This window comes from Stomoxys calcitrans, chromosome 4 (genome assembly GCF_963082655.1).
Source record: "Stomoxys calcitrans chromosome 4, idStoCalc2.1, whole genome shotgun sequence".
Lineage (NCBI taxonomy): Eukaryota > Metazoa > Arthropoda > Insecta > Diptera > Muscidae > Stomoxys > Stomoxys calcitrans.
In genome coordinates this window covers 183,309,951-183,327,984 of record NC_081555.1, presented here as the reverse complement: position 1 = coordinate 183,327,984, position 18,034 = coordinate 183,309,951, and the positions used below count along the sequence as shown (strand labels likewise).

Here is an 18,034-nt window from a genome sequence, read left to right as displayed (position 1 = left end):
CTACAAAGAATCCAGCCCACATTATGAACACTGATAATAAACTTTGTTGTCTTTTTTTTTTTTTTTTTTGGTAGGAACGCCATATGAGTATAACCCTTATGCCAATAGCAATGCACAGGTACGAGTACACGTGCGACCGGTTCGAGTTCGCTATTGTAAATAGATTTTTGTTTTAAATTGAATGTTCACACAGTGGGCACTTTGTTATTCAATAAATGCATGCAATGAGAATGGAATAAAAAATTCTGATTAATTTATTGTCAAGTCATTCATACGGTTTGTTGCAAGCAATGTCTTGACGACGTAACATATGTGAGGTTCCAATCAAGCGAAAAATGATTGATTTAATTCAACTACTACCACTAAATTTGCCATGAACCTTCCATTAAGGAGCAGGGGATACTTCTTTCATATCAATGAGTGCAGTGGAATTAAAGTTTCAAGCTCAATGATAAGGGGCCTCCTTTTTTAAAGCCTAATGCGGACGGCGTTAGGACGACACCACAAATGTAGCCAGCATTAGTAAGGGTATAACCATCGCTGAAAAATTTGTTAATGTTCATGCCGGGATTTGTTCCCAGGCGTCGGCGTCAAAAGTGGACTATCTAACCTTCGTGCAATGGTGACCACCACTCTTCAACTCTACACTCAGAAAATGCTTATCGTACTTAGGAGGTATTTAACACAGGTTAGTAGTTAAAAATTCTTAAAGAGTTAGAAAACTAATTTTTGTGCAATAAAACTAAGCTTGCATCTCAGATGGAGTAAGTCATTTTGCTTAAACGAATTTCTTTAGAATAGGCTAGAAATTGTTGCTACTTGGGAGTTTAAGTTCAATAAAAGTAAAATAGCCATTTCCATATGAATTTCTTGAGTTCAAAAATAGATGATCGGAACTTAAAAAAAAATGTTCAACTTTTTGTAAGTGTTAAACTAAAATTAAATTGGAAGACTGGGACATTATCCTGTCCGTCCGTCTGTCGAAATCACGATAGCGGTCGAACCCGTAAATCCAGCCGCTTGAAATTTTGTGCAGATACATCTTATTGATGTAGGTCGTTGGGGATAGCAAATGGGCCATATTGGTTCAGATTTGGATATATCTCCCATATGAACCGATCTCCAGATTTGACTTCTTGGAGTCGCAATTTTTGTCCGATTTGGCTGAAGTTTTGTATGTAGTGTTCTGTAATGATTTTCAACATTTGTGCCAAATACGCCCCTGGGAGCCGCAATTTTTGTCCGATTTAGATGAAATTTTGCATGCAGTGTTCTGTAACGATTTACAACAATACTGCTATGTACGGTCCATAGCCTGATATAGCTCCCATATAAACCGCTCACTGGATTTGACTTCTTGAGCCCTTACAAGCCGCAATTTTTGCCCGATCTGGCTTACATTTTTGCACATAGTGTATTGATATGACTTCCAATCACTGTGCCGAGAACGATCCAAATTTGTCTATAACCTGATATAGCTCCCATATAAACCGATCTCCTAATTTGACTTCTTGGACGGACGGACGGGCATGGCTAGATCGACTCAGAATGTCAAGACGACGAACAATATACATACAGTATCGGCCAAAACCTAAGCACCTTAAGTTTGTATTTTTCAATAATAAATACAGATAAAGATAAATAAAAAACATAAACAAAAAACTATAGAGCTTTGTTTTATGTTTTGACCGGTACTTTATATATTTGGGAGGGTCTCAGATCGATATTTCTATCTATCGGGCACGAACACTAATACTAAGGAAATTTGTTGTTCTAAAGATATAATTACAGCGTACCATTCTCTAACGTCAAAAATGCGTTAGTGGCGCTGAAGCAGTATTACATTATTGTATTACTTATACATCCTAAAATTTTTTATATAAATAAATGCGAACGATTTATTAAAAAAATTGTAAAGACAACATTTTTATAAATTTTTTCAAGAGATAAAATTACAAAAAAGTTTTCTAAAGACTACTTTTCGGTGAAAACATTCACTAAAGGCATATTTTTTCAAAATCTCAATAAAATTTTTTAAAGACAATATTTCAAAGAAATATTTTCTAAACGGCAATAATTTTAGACCTGGGCCCTCTTGAAATAATTTTTAAATAAATATTTTTTTTGAAATATTTTTTTTTTTTAATGTTCACTTTTTGATTTTCTTCCAAAAAAAATCTTTTTATTATGTTTTCCTTAAGTGTTATATATGAAACACTTTAATGAAATTTGACGAGTCAAATTTCATGTTTACAAAAAAGTCCAAAGTCCCTAAGTAAGGAAATGGGTTAAAATAGGAAAGATTTTTGTTAAAACTTATTAGCCAGCAGACTTTTTTATGAGAGCAAGTTTTATATTACTCTTACGTTTAGATATTTAACATCAATAAGTGGGCATTTTGGGCTGAGTGAAAAAGTTTGCATAGAATTTACTTTTCGAGAATATTTGAAAATAATTTTCTTTTCGAAGATTGTTATTTTTCAGGAGAATATAAATTATTTATTAATTGAAATTATTAAATGAAAACTATAGGCATATGCCGCAATGGTTGAATGCAACTTTTACCGGTCATCCTTTTCATGAAAAACGGGTTTTCGATCGATTTAAATAGAGTTCGAAGAAGAACTTAGCGACATCATTTAATTTATCAACATTATTTTAAAATATTTAACAATTATAGTTGCTTACTGATTTTAAGCTTTGTGTAAATAAAAGTCCTTTAAAACCAATCGACTGACACAAACAATAATCTGTTGAATTCATTAAGCTAGTTTGATAGCAAATTAAAATGAGCGCAAAAGAACACGGAAAAAATATAAACCTCAATTTGACCGATTAAGTATGGTTTTGACTTATAAAAAACTTTCCAAGAAGGTGTTAATTGCATTATATTTTTTCCAGATAGAAATTGGATTTTTTATATCACTGTTATTGGTAAAGAAGGTATACGTTGAGCATATTAATTGTACAAATTAAATTCTCATTTAATAGTATAAATTATGTATTGGCCAAGATTATATTGTCTTTCTTTTCACACATATGTAATGCGAAAAGAATAAACAATGAGTCTCGATTCTATCATAAAAAATATCAAGAAAAATAGAAAGTGTAGTATTTTTTATATGTCTCCGAAAAATATAATGTTAATAAATACATTATATTTTTCGGAGACATATAATTTCAAAGCAAAAAAATATTGATAAAAACGTTAGGCTGATATAGTGAATAGCGGAAAAATTAGGATGTGAACAAATAGACTGGATGAGTTCCAAACGCAAAAATTTGGAGGTCATTGTAGATTGCAAACGTGGTATTTATAAATGTTTTTAACATTATCTTAGTTTAATAATTTTTTATATTTTTTTATAGATAGATTAAATTGACTTGAAAAACGACTCTGAGGCCGGAAGATAACATATGTGGATCTAGATTATGTGGTCTTGCATGCAAAATGCAAATATTGCTATTTATTACGATTCATTTTAATGGGTCAGTTCCTGCACCCATTGTCTTCAACAATTTCACTATAGCGGAAGAATTTTTGGATCTAAAAAAAAATAGTGTGTGAGCCCCTCCTGAATAAAATTATGGATACCTTCCTGATAGGACCTATATCAAGTAGCTTGTCAAAGCAAATTAAGCTTATATATGGAGTCTCAACCACCAAACAGATGTACATATGTGACAAAATAGTCGAATGAGAAATGATGGATTCTCTATAAAGTTAATATAACATTGAGAGATTTTTTTACATTCGATGGTTTGTATCTAATCTTAAGAGAATGCTAATGGGATAATCGAAAGATTGGTTTAAACAGATTATCGACCGATTTGAACCATACGTTGCACAAGTGTTGGAATTCGCCAGAGTACACTATGTGCAAAATTTCAAAATCAGGGGCCCAAGAAGCCAATTCGAAGGACCACTCTATATGGGAGCCCAATCCAAATATCCACTGATATGGCGCATTTGAAATCCCTGACGACCTACATCAATATGAAGCACCTGTCCAAAATTTCAAGCTTCACGATTTGAACTGGATGGACAGACGTAGTTAGATCGATTCGGAATGTGAAGACGATCAAGAATCTATATACTTTTTCAAGTAACGGTGGGTATAAAAAGTGTTACGGCTGATTCGACTTTGAATGTGTTTTCAGCCAATTGGTATTCTAAACATTGGATCAATCTCTCTTGTTTTCAGATGTTACAAAAATTGTCATCAAGTAAAAAAAAAATACCCTGTGAAGAGTGTAATAAAAATGTTTGCCTAGTTTGTTGTTCTTCTGTCACCCACTGTGGAAGATGATTACATAGATTTCCTATAACAATTCCCATGTTTTTTTGTTTTGTTTTTATTTTAACAGGGATTTACAATAGATGTTTTCAACATATTTAGCTACCAGATACCTTCTGAGTGTGTATATATTTATACATTTTTATACCCTCCACCATAAGATGGGGGGTATACTAATTTCGTCATTCTGTTTGTAACTACTCGAAATATTCGTCTGAGATCCCATAAAGTATATATATTCTTGATCGTCGTGACATTTTATGTCGATCTAGCCATGTCCGTCCGTCTGTCCGTCCGTCCGTCCGTCCGTCCCTCCGTCCGTCCGTCCGTCCGTCTGTCTGTCGAAAGCACGCTAACTTCCGAAGGAGTAAAGCTAGCCGCTTGAAATTTTGCACAAATACTTCTTATTAGTGTAGGTCGGTTGGTATTGTAAATGGGCCATATCGGTCCATGTTTTGATATAGCTGCCATATAAACCGATCTTGGGTCTTGACTTCTTGAGCCTCTAGCGTGCGCAATTCGTATCCGATCAGAATGAAATTTTGCACGACGTGTTTTGTTATGATATTCAACAACTGTGCCAAGTATGGTTCAAATCGGCCCATAACCTGATATAGCTGCCATATAAACCGATCTTGGGTCTTGACTTCTTGAGCCTCTAGAGTGCGCAATTCTTATCCGATTGAAATGAAATTTTGCACGACGTGTTTTGTTATTATATCCAACAACTGTGCGAAGTATGGTTCAAATCGGTTCATAACCTGATATAGCTGCCATATAAACAGATCTTGGGTCTTGACTTCTTGAGCCTCTAGAGGGCGCAATTCTTATCCGAATGGAATGGAATTTCGCACGACGTGTTTTGTTATGATACCCAACAACTGTGCCAAGTATGGTTGAAATCGGCCCATAACCTGATATAGCTGCCATATAAACCGATCTTGGGTCTTGACTTCTTGAGCTTCTAGAGGGCGCAATTCCTATCCGATTTGGCTGAAATTTTGCATGACGTATTTTATTTTTACTTTTAACAACTGTGTCAAATAAGGTTCAAATCGGTTCATAACCTGATATAGCTGCCATATAAACCGATCTGGGATCTTGACTTCTTGACCCCTAGAGGTCGTAATTATTATCCGATATGCCTGAAATTTTGTACGACGGATCCTCTCATGACCATCAACAAATGTGTTTATTATGGTCTGAATCGGTCTATAGCCCGATACAGATCACATATAAATCGTTCTCTCTATTTTACTTCGTGAGCCCCAATGGGCGCAATTCTTATACGAATTGGCTGAAATTTTACACAGGTCTCCAACTTATAATTTAATTGTGGTCCGAACCGGTCCATATCTTGATATCGTTTTAATAGCAGAGCAACTCTTTTCTTATATCCTTTTTTGCCTAAGAAGAGATGCCGGGAAAAGAACTCGACAAATGCGATCGATGGTGGAGGGTATATAAGATTCGGCCCGGCCGAACTTAGCACGCTTTTACTTGTTATAAATATACCTCTACTATTATGTCCATGCTTACATTCAGTTTACTTAGATGGGTCTGGTCTAGCTATCTAGCTGGCCGACTGACATTCATGTTCGTCACTTGGTGTTACTACATTTTTGGCAGAATATCCGGGGCACCCACTATTCGTATTCTGTAGATTTTTATTGTTTTTGGTCGTTCGAACAAATTCGCTTTTGAGTTGTCGTCAACTATATACGGCGCAATTAAAATGCATTAAGACTTTTCTCTGTCGCAGTTATTTCAATGTCAGCATTTACTTCAACGTTTGTGTTGTCGTTTGCAACGAATTTAACAAAGAGACAAAATTGAAAAAATGCTCGAATAACGTCATTGTCCACGGAAAGACGAGTCGCCATGTGTTGAACGCTTTATGCCAGAGTGGGTAATGTTATATTTTCACAAGATACAAAAGATAAGATTGACTCTTGCAAATTCTTTGTCCGAAATGTCAGTGATACTCTATCTACATACAATGAATTGTCAATCAAATAAGTGCATGGGAATTGGTTGGAGCAATTAACTTTTAACGGAATAAAAGTGTTTAGAACTAATATGTTAAAATTCCAATTTAATTATTTTGAATCATTGTGGAAGGTTCGTCTGTAGTTTCCTTGAAGCTCATCTCACTTAAGTTCAAAGATAAAATCGCTAAATGATTTGTTCGTGCAGAGAATCCCTTTTCAACCATCTAATATTGTTATGCCAATATTCTCATGATGTGAAAACTATAAAACATATAATGGCTCCTTATCAAACCCATTCTAATATACACACAATTATATACGATAGCCATAATCGAATTACCCGTATCGCATTTGGTGTTAGGTCGGTTAATGATAGTTTGTCACCAATTATGGAAAACAAATCGGGCAAACGTTTTTAATGAGTTTAAAACTTATCTTGAATTTCGAACTCAACGAATTAAAAATGCGTCAGCGAAAATTTAAATTTGTCAACTGGACTTAACCGATTTTCACACTGACACAATGGCCAACGTGAAGAGATATAAGAAAAGCCAAGTTAATCTATACCCGTTATTAAGGTGACGGACACCTCGCTATCAAAATTTGTTTCAGAAGTAGTTGGGTACTCCAGTGGCAATGAACACATATCGATCAACAGCATTTTGAAGAGGTTCTGGCAATCTCGATATGCCTGCCCTCAGGATTGACTGGGCGGGCGGAGTAATAAACAGAATGCTTTGGCCCATATTTTGTTGGTAGCTCGGTGAGTGCTTTAAACATTGTACCGATTTTATAGCTACCATCATATCAGGCAGGAAATAACGATTGGCAACAAGTAATAAAACCATGGCATATGAAACAAAGAATGAATACGACCTACTTACAATGAAGCATCACTACACCATTTCCTGTACAATGCAAATGTCATTATGAAAGAAAATCCACCAGAAGAGAACAATTCTGTCATTTAGTTAAAAAACACACACACACAAAATGCCTCAAAATTGTGGAAATTGCTAATCCCTTCGTTTAAGACACCGATAATTAAGAAGAAAAATAGCTATATTATTGCTTGTTATGAGTTAATCTAAGCCGTATTTGGTGTGGATTTTGGAGGTTCTACGTTAACCGACTATATGCCGAAGAGCATAAAAAAAAGAAATTTGCAGCAACAATGAAAACCCATTGTCCTCTTTATTGAACTTGACTTTAAAGGAATGCCGAACACATGCTGCTGACCAATTATGTCAATAAATTTAGCAGTGATTTAAATTTTTAGACGTGTAGTTTTCATTAAATTATATTTATTCTTGAAAACGTCCAAAAATAACACCCTATATAAAAGTGTGTGATCAGTTGACTAGATTTTGTAACTTAAAAGAAAATTATTTAAGGCTTTTGTAATGGACATTTAAAAATAGGTCGTGGTTAACTCATTGTTCACAGTTCGATTTGAAGGTGCGGTCCGGGAGTCTGAACATTTTGAAAAACCCTCAGCTTTTAGTATGGGAACACTGATTTGGTTTGTTTTAATTGGTAAAACGTGTTAAAATTTTATCAAATTTCGTTTCGTGAACTTCAAACTCGGACAGACATGGTTAAAGCAACTAAGAATGTCAAGACGCTCAAGAACATATATACTTTATGGGGTCGCAGATCAATATTTCGAGGTCTAACAAACGGAATGACTAGACTAGTATACCCTCATCCTATGGTGGTGGGTATGAAAATACTTAAGAGATTTCTTGCTTTCGCATATTTAAATATCCACTTATGGATGGATATTTCTTTATCGTGTCAATATTAAACTGTTTCTTGTGCCTGGTGGCCATATATCTGTTGCTCTAAATTTTTTTCATTGGACATAGCAGCATTTATGTACCCAAGACGAAACTTTAAAAATCGCACTTCCCGAGTTTGCCATCCGCACTCGACCGAACTGCTCTTTGCTCAGTCAAAAAAAGGAAAAAATGTTGTGTGTGAGAATGTGTCTATACCAGTAACGAGTATACAATTGTAAATATGAGCAAGCCTATGAGCTAGCTTGGGATTATTTTCATAGCTATACTCCAAAATATTCACCCTTTCTATCTAGAGAAAGGCTATCGTAACACTCTTGCCATTCAAGAGTTTAAGGTTTTACAACAAAAGAAAGGCTTGTTTGCCGTAGGCGAAGCTGCTAAAAGGTTCGTAATAAACAAAGTTACATTCAATAACGCTACCTTTATGGCTAACGTTTGATATGTTGAACCAAAACGTTATACGGTTGCAATAAAAGAAAAGCTTCGTAATAGAAGTATTTTTTGTCGTTCTATTTTTTTGCATGTATGTTATTTTAATAACTGTGCCAAGTACGATCGGTCTATAACTTGATATAGCTCCCTTATCAACCGATATCCCGATTTGAGATTTTGGGACACTGGAAGTCGAAATGGTCCGATTTGGCTGAAATTTTGCACATAGAATTCTGTTATGAATGCTAACATCCATGATTAAAATGGTCCAAATAAGTCAATGAGCTGATATAGCTCCTATATAAACTGATCTCCCGATTGACTTTTCACCAACTTCGTTTGTGTAAATTTTTTGAACAATGACTGGTGGTGAGTTCCCAAGATTCGGTCCGGCCAATGAATTTCGATCCTTCTCCACGGTCATATGCCAGTTTTTTTTTTATTGAAGTCAACTTAAATAGAGTAGCACTTTTTATATCCACCACTAACATGGATGTTTGTTCATATAGTCATTCCGTTTATAAGAACTCGAAATATTGATATATAACCCCATAAAGTATATATATCATTGATCGTCTTGACAATCTAAGCCCCATGTCCATCCGTATGTTCGTCAGTAGAAATCAGGTAGCGGTGGAACGCATAGAGATATACTCTTATTTAGCTTAGAAACTTCTTATTTATGCAGATCTTTTGGGACTACATGGGCCATACTGGTTCTGATTTGGATATACAGTGGGGGAAAAATAATAGGGAAAATAGTTGCTTAGAAAAATATTGAACAAAAAGGGCAAGAAAACATGGCTGCTTCTGCTAAAGGCCGAGCCTGATTATTTTTAAACCTGTTGAATTTCGAATTGTGAATTCACGAATGGTCTTCATGGTGATTCTTTCGGTAAATTCACGTGGAAAAAATAATAGGGACACTTATCAAAACATTTTAGTTACTTATGAATTGTCTTCTATTTTTAACTTATAGTCTAAGAAGAGCGAAAAAGAAAAGTTTACTGCACATTCACATACTTTATTGCAATATTCGTTTCGTAAATTGAAGCATTAACACCTAAAAATGGATTGCAGGGTTCATAAAACTGAAAAAAGTGAATAAAAAATAAAAAAAGTATAAAAACCGTAGAGGATATATCATAGATTTTCTTTTGTTTGATGCCCCAGAGGTGTTCAATAAGGTTCTTAGGTTCTCCTTATCATCAATGAGATACCATCATTTCTTACAGCTTTCTAGTGGTGCTCAGGATTATATTTTTTGGGTTTGTTGTGACCTGCATTGTAAACCCTAATTTGCTCCATTGCAAAAATAAAGATTGCGTATGCACACATACACACAATATACATATTGCATAATTTTTCTAACAATTTAACAAAGCGGTGTGTCCACCTGCTCTGAAACACCCTATTCCAAATGAATCTGCGGGAAGTCCCTTTGTGCATGACAAACGCAAATTCTTAATACGTACTATTTTTACCTTACGTTTAAGCATATATGTGATTACAGTCTTATAAAATCCGGTTATATCGCAGCGGGTAACTACCTGCATTTAGCAAATCTTACGAATTTAAATTGCTTGAGGGAATTCCTTAAAAAAACCCAATCACCTAATTCGAAGAAATGTTTTCATCAAAAGTCCTTGACAGTTTGTACACAAGTGATGTTAAGTTTTTGTTGGGTTATTCGTCATTTGATCAGTCGTTGGCATATTTTAAATGCATCTTTTCCTCTCTTGGCTTTTGTTTTCTTAAAAAATGTGCAGATACAATAATTTGCTGAACAACAACGAACGGGGTGATTTTTTAGTTTGCATGTTCCTTTGGTGCGGCTCTGTGTGGGTTCGTCTTGTTATGAGAGTGTGTTACACAATCCTCTCGTCGGTATTCCAAAACACCACACTTAAACACATCAACGCGGATATGTCTGCTGTTCAGATGTGTGTAGTAATTTTGTTCATTCTTGTGCGATACAACACAGAAATAAAACAAAACAAAATAAAAAATAATAGACATGGAGGAAGAACGAAGAAGAAATATTGGATAAATGAACAAAGCAAAACACAGAATGGAATTTTTTTCGAGAGTAACATAAAAATCACGTTTCAGAAGCGTGATCACCATGACTCCCAATCCATATGACAGCGAGACTACGACCACTACTGCGGCAAAAACTACTACTGCTGCTGACTCGTAATGACGACGAGGAGGAGCAGACTAACTGATGTGTTTTGTAGTTAAGGTATGGTAAGGTAAGGTACCTTTTGTTTCAGCCACGTCTTGATTGACAGGTGATGTGGCGCAGGCCAACAAGCACATGCCGTTACATGAGTGGAGGCGTTAAGGCAGAAGAATCGGTAGACGACAAAGAAAGAACACAAAGCGCCATTGTTTTGGTTTTGGGGAAAGTCTTTATGTGAGGTAGGGGGTGCTTACTTACATTGACCAAACTGACACCGAAACAGGCAACCCAACCCCAGCCACCATCGGGAGCCACTTTCTTTGTTGTAGCTTGCGGCTTCATTATGTGATGTGTGTTGCTGTTGTTGCCGTCGTTTGTATGCTTATTTGTGTTGTTGTGTTTATTTAAGACCGAACGCACTTGAACTCAAATTAGATTTGCTTTGTAAAAATCCACGACTTTCGTTCTTTGTTTTTTCTTTTCTATTCTATCGATCACACTATTTCACTTGGTATACACATTTTTGTTGTTGTTTTGTATTGTTCGTTTAGTTTTAGGGGCGATTGGGGTTTGGGTGGGGGGTGGTGATTTTGTATTGATATATCGTGTGGTCTGTTTGTTGGCTTTACGTTTTGTGATCGGGTGTCGAGGCGTGTGTCACTATTTTACTTCCGTTGCCGTTGAGCGGCTGATTGTAACGATAACAAAGCTGGCCTTGGGACTCCTGAACAAACGATGTTTCTTACACAATTCGTTTCAATTCAAACAGCAATCGTTGCTGATGATGTCACAAATTTTGTTTTCACTTATCCCGTATCTTTGACAAAATCATAATAGTCAAATTTTATGGTTCGGATTATACCAAAGCAGGGGTTACTTGGCCACTCACGTAAGTCCAAATGAGATCTGTTTCTTGAGTTTCAACGACTAATTAGAGACCGACCGAAGGCACTACCAATGACCGCAAATCTTGTTATCGGTCTTCAGGTAGCAACAGCTGCTGTTCTTTTGCACATATTTTACAACACTAGTATCTATTTGCTTTTTATTTTTACACTATTTTGCGTTTGTTTAGTTGGTTGTTCAATTGATTTTGATTTTAGAATTTTAGAACTCGTTTGGGAGCGAAGCGTGCGTTATGACGTATGGGGATCTACTTGTGCGCGCGATGGTCACGATTCCATGACTGCAGACACCGCCAGACCTAGCCAGGCAAACAACCAGCTGATGCAACGCGATCCATACGATGGCAGCGTTCAGACTTTCCGATGTTTTGACTTGACTACACTCGCATACACACAAAAAGTCCAACCATAAGGCCAAAAAGTAAACAAAAGAGAGTGAGCAGCACAACTTCTGATGGGAATAATGGCGGTCTGGTTGACTGAATGGCAGATTGCCGGATTGATTGAGTGAGAATGTGCAAATACCAGATTGAGTTTAGTGTATTTCAGATATTCTTTCACAGAACAATTAACGCCAACAAATAATCAAACTCAGTGGGCAGTTACGTATGTGTGTGTGTGTGTGCAATGGCTTATGGTCAGACCCGTCTCAAACAGCTGACTGCAAAGCTGGTATTTGCCGCCGTGTGGATGTAATGCCTACTGACTGACTGGTTGTTGCGGGTATATTTCCGCTAGCTTTGTTTTATTGTAAACACTTGATGATTTGACATTTAGTTTAAGCACTTTGTTGCTGGAGGAGGAAGTTTTGCTTTGATTTATTTTCAACGATAGTTGGAATATATAAATTCGTACCGTTGAATTTTGATTTTTTTTGAAATATTGGCATCAACCACCTGTTGATGTTAGGCTCTTTCGACGCGTAAAATAATACTGAAAATTATTGAAAAAAGTAACCACCAACCAACGGCAGCAACGCCACTCGGCTGAAATACTTTAAAACACACATACACCACACACACACACACGCTGATTCTGAGTTGGTCATACTCGCTCACTGCCATTGTGTGCTGTAAGAACAAAATAATAAATGTATCGAAATGGGAAAATGCAGTCAGTTAGCGAAGAACACAAAAAAGAGCAATTCTAGATACAGAGCCTCGCGCAAACATACAACCACACTCATTCTCCCAGTCAAACAAATCGCCAGAAAATTCCTCTTGTGCGAGAGGAGGAGAGCCATACGCAAACGGTGTCTTGGCGGTGGCTGATATGGTGTGGTGTAAATTTGTTAAAAGCCACCAGCTGGCCGTTGTTGTATCCTCAGCCCAAACATATGGGCTGGCTGGTTGACTGCAGCGCCATTGTGTGTGGCAATGTGTGTGTGCGGATATGTTTTTGTTTGTTGGTTAAACACATTTATGATTAGTTTTTGCTCTCTTTGCGTAATAATCTCTTCCAAGAATTTTAATTTCTCTTTGTGTTCTTTTTGTTAGAAAAAGAGTAAAGTAAATTCGTTTCTAATACTCAATTTTACCAATACATTGATTTTCTTAATAGCCGTATAGTGTTGTCAGTTGGTGACATATTCAATCGTATTCGGGGTTTTTAATTTTTAACATATTAATTGCTCTAAATACGATTTTGTGGCGGAAACTATTATAAACAGGTAAAAACGCATTGATTTTGGCCGGCGGATGCCCACTCCCAAGGATGAATGTAAAAAAAATCATTGTTTGAATTTCGTCCATATCGAGTCATATATACGCACTTAATTAGCATTAGACCTTAAATGGGAAGATCGGTAAATGGGAGATCGTACTATAAGATGACAGCTATGTATTGGGAAATCGCATGGCAAAAATTGTAAATTTGCACATGAACATTCCATTAAGTAACAGGAGGAAAACATCTTATATTTCAATGAGTGCCATCCGATTCAAATTTGAACTCAATGGTAAGTATCCTTCTTTTATAGCCGAGTACCAACGGCACACTACACAGAGAGAATTTTCCTTCACAAATTTAATGATCGGCTTTTATACCATTTTGTTCACAAATATTATAAAAATTTTTATTATATTAATGAAAAAAGTCATTGATATTATGAAAAAAAAATACAGACAAAAATGAGAGAGCTTTAGTCGAGCTGGTGCGCTGTATTGTTTTGTTTCAAAATGTAATTATTTTCAAATGTATAAATGTTTTTAATTTATTGTAAAATTACTTGTTTGTTACCGGCGGTGGTCAAAATATTGATAAAAATTACAAATAAAACACCAACACCTGTTTTTGTAAATTGTTTGATGACATCGAGCTAAACCAAGAAGACAAAGTTATAAAATTTCAAAGGTCAACAATAAAATCACAGAAAATTGTTAATGTAAGAAAATGTATGAATATGATCGTTCCTGAAAAACATGTATTTATGAAACTTGGTTTCATACATGTTAAGAAATTATTTATAATATTAATAATTTTTATCACAAATCTAAAATGTATGCTATTGAAATATGTCCACGTAGGTATACAATGAAAATTGTCTCATTTATGAAAATTTGATGGGGGAATTTTACAAGTAAAGTTCAAGTAAACTACTTAATGTGTACTTGGAATAGGTTCAGCATTTTGTCACTATTTCTCGTTTTGTTGTTGTGCATTTTTCTTCGCAAAACCCAACCGGTCATATTTACTGATAGGGACAATATGGGTATCAAATGAAACGTATTTAGAAGCAGAGTACATATGTATCTAATATAAGAATTTGGTCCAAGGTATATTCGGGGACTCCCCATTGCCAAAAACGTTCAAACCAAAACAATGGGTATTCGATAAAATGTCTTAGAGAGAAGACTACGAATCTGGTATACATATTAAGAACAAAGACATTAGGTACTGCCCCACCCACTACATGCTCCTCAATAGGACATGTAGGTTGATCAATACAATTAGTCTATGAAAGTAGAATACGATTCTGATATTATTATAAGGATCCAAGTGTCTGGGTCATGCCCAGTCCTTCAACAGGATATGTAGATCGCGACAAAAAAAGTACTCATCATTACCATTTGTATTATTATTTGGGTCCAAATGTCGGTGGGACTAACCCCCTTTCCCCAATGACAATAAAACCAAACTTTAATTTCAGTACACCTATCCTCAAAAAAGGGGAAAATAGAAAAAAAAAACATTAAGACCGTTCGGAAAATAGGGCACCAATGGAAGGTCTTTGGTTTTTGCCCACGAGTTTGGATTGACAGAGAAAGGATCTGAGTATATCTGAAAATGTTGTATCCCAAATCAATGTCTTGATTATCAGCTTAACAATGTTTAAAGTAAAAACCACTTTCAAAAATATGTCTTAGGGGTAGCAAAGCGCAGCGAGCCCGCAAGTTGGGTAAAAAAATAATGATATTTTACTATGTACATTTATTGGTAAAAATGATTAAAACACATCGTTCTAATATTTAATTAGCAACCACTTCAAAATAAGTCATCGTTGGTGCCATCTATTAATGAAATAATGCCATTTGCAACAATCAGAAAGTTTGGTTCCTAAAAATATGTGATGATTTATATATGCACATATACACAGAGTAGACACAAATTGATGTTTGAATTAACGGTTTGCTTACCTACTGCAAATTATTGAAGCAAAGAAGGTTGCTATTCAGAAATTTTTTAAGAAAAGATTCACAAAAAGAAGTTTTTTGTGAAAAAGGTCTTAGAAAATCATTTTTTTCCATAAATTAACATTGTAATCTTTCAAAAAGGGACATTGTTAAATGGCCTGAAGTCGCAGAATGTTATTTATTTTTATATCCGTTTGAAACGGTTTAAATATTCATTTCCGATCCTATAAAGTATATATATTCTTGATCGCCGTAAAATACCTAAGACGATCCGGCCATGTCCGTCCGTCTTTCTGTTAAAATCATGCTACAGTCATTAAAAATAGAGATATTGGGCTAAAAGTTTGCACAGATTCTTTTTTTTTGTCTATAAGCTGGGTAAGTTCCAAGATGGACTATATCTTGATGTAGCCCCCATATAGACAGATCCGCCGATTTAAGTTATAGTCCGATTCGGACCATAAATGAATGCTGATCCTTGTAGAAGTCATTGTGTAATATTTCAGTTCATTTGGATAAGAATTGCGCCTTGTAGGGGCTCAAGAAGCAAAATCGGGAGATAGATTTATATGTGAGCTGTATCAAGCTATTGATCGAGTCAGACCATATTAGATACGTATGTTTAATGAAGGTCACGAGAGAAGCTGTTGTACAAAATTTCTGCCAAATCGGATGAGAATTGCGCCCTATAGAGGCTCAAGATCCCCGATCGGTTTATATGGCAGCTATATCAAAACATGAACCGATTTGAACCATACTTAGCGCAGTTGTTGGAAGTGATACCAAAACACCACGTGCAAAATTTCAGTCAAATCGGCTCAAGAAGTCAAGACCCAAGATCGGTTTATATGGCAGCTATATCAAAACATGCACCGATTTGGCCCATTTACAATCCCAACCGACCTACACTAATAAAAGGTATTTGTGCAAAATTTCAAGCGCCTAGCTTTACTCCTTCGAAAGTTTGCGTTATTTCGACAGACAGACGGACGGACGGACATGGCTAGATTGACTTAAGATACCATGACGATCAAGAATATATATAGTTTATGGGGTCTCAGACGCATATTACGAGGCGTTACAAACAGAATGACGAAATAAGTATACCCCTATCCTATGGTGGAGGGTATAAAAATGGTTTTATTTAGCATACACTCAGTGAATACACTGAAACGAAGGGAAGTGAAACAACTTTGAGTTATCCTTGGGGTTATTTCCAGTAATTTGCTTAGTAGTTATATGTTGGAAAAACCTACCAAAGTTTGAGGTCAGCCTATCAACTTCCCAAAAGAAAACAAACCTACCATTTTTGGTAGGAACCTACGAAAAACGGCAACACTGGTCGTGTATTAATAATTTCTTTCCTCGTCAGCGTACTTAAACATTGTTTATGCGTGGATGGCACACATGGTTGGCCAAATTTGTTTTTTCGGCTGTTACACTAGAATGAATGTGTTTTTTTTTCACACGCTTTGTTAGTTTACGCTCGTCCCGAAATGGTTCAAATGGAGAAATAGCACCATATAGATCAATATCCTAATTGAACTTCTGGAGCGCTAGTTTTTGATAATAAAAATGTGTATACCCAACACCAGAGAATTGGGGTATATTTATTTTATTATTTCGCTTGCAACACATCGAAATATTAATTTTCGACCCTACAAAGTATACTAGGGTAAGTGTACCAATACACTCAGAAAATGGGAGATTGATTGATTTTAGTAAGTTTTATTCATCTGCAATTAGTGGCAAATAAAGGGTGATTTTTTTGAGGTTAGGATTTTCATGCATTAGTATTTGACAGATCCCGTGGGATTTCAGACATGGTGTCAAAGAGAAAGATGCTCAGTATGCTTTGACATTTCATCATGAATAGACTTACTAACGAGCAACGCTTGCAAATCATTGAATTTTATTACCAAAATCAGTGTTCGGTTCGAAATGTGTTCAAATTTTGACAAATTTTGTCCAGCGATGAGGCTCATTTCTGGTTGAATGGCTACGTAAATAAGCAAAATTGCCGCATTTGGAGTGAAGAGCAACCAGAAGCCGTTCAAGAACTGCCCATGCATCCCGAAAAATGCACTGTTTGGTGTGGTTTGTACGCTGGTGGAATCATTGGACCGTATTTTTTCAAAGATGCTGTTGGACGCAACGTTACGGTGAATGAACACTGTTCACGCGAAATGCTTGAGAAACCCTACAATTTGCCCGCTTAATTGAACTCCTATAGAAAATATTAGAAATCCCCAATTACTTAAAAAAGATATTAATCACTTCGTCAAGTTATGTCAAAGTTTAACAATGCCATTTCGCCGCAACATAAGCCATGTCAAAATTATGACTTCCGCGCGTAGTCTTAAGACTTCTGCCTCTTTTTGACTTCATCCGCCGAACTGGTAAGATCATTCCAAAGAAATAAAGTCGTAGCTATCCAACCACCCTAATTCTTGTGTGTGCTTTATTTGGTTATCTTTCCACTCCTCTACCTGGAACACAACCTCCAATAACTCTCCTCGAGACGTGAAGTATTGCAGACTTCACATCAACCCACTCAACTCTTGGCTCACGAGACGCTCCCCGTTCCCCCTCTCGCATCCATAGGTGTTGTTCTGATTGGTTCCCAATTCACATCATCATTTTGGTCCATTTCGAACCAGATTCAACCATTTGGGAGAGCCGCACTCTGAGATTTCTATTCCACTGTTCCAGTTAAGCAACGCGCCAAGGAAAACAGGTTGGTTTACATTATTTCTAGACATTCCTAGTGATTCGCAAAACAAGTGCTA

The 18,034-nt window shown here is 36.0% G+C and overlaps 1 protein-coding gene across 2 annotated transcripts in view; it reads right to left on the bottom strand.

The window, feature by feature from the left end:
- Positions 1-12,558, bottom strand: part of LOC106095885 (uncharacterized) — a 54,562-nt gene extending 42,004 nt beyond the window's left edge. Inside the window, exons 1-2 of one of the 2 annotated variants that reach the window (XM_013263319.2) lie at positions 12,469-12,547; positions 10,967-12,406 (exon numbers count right to left, since the gene is read on the bottom strand). In XM_013263319.2, the coding sequence (XP_013118773.1) occupies positions 10,967-11,050 (84 nt within the window). In that variant the 5' untranslated portion in view covers positions 11,051-12,406; positions 12,469-12,547. Of the gene's footprint in view, positions 1-10,966 lie in introns of both variants that reach the window. The other variant, XM_059367048.1, reaches the window with a different exon arrangement.
- Positions 12,559-18,034: the final 5,476 nt, after the last annotated feature.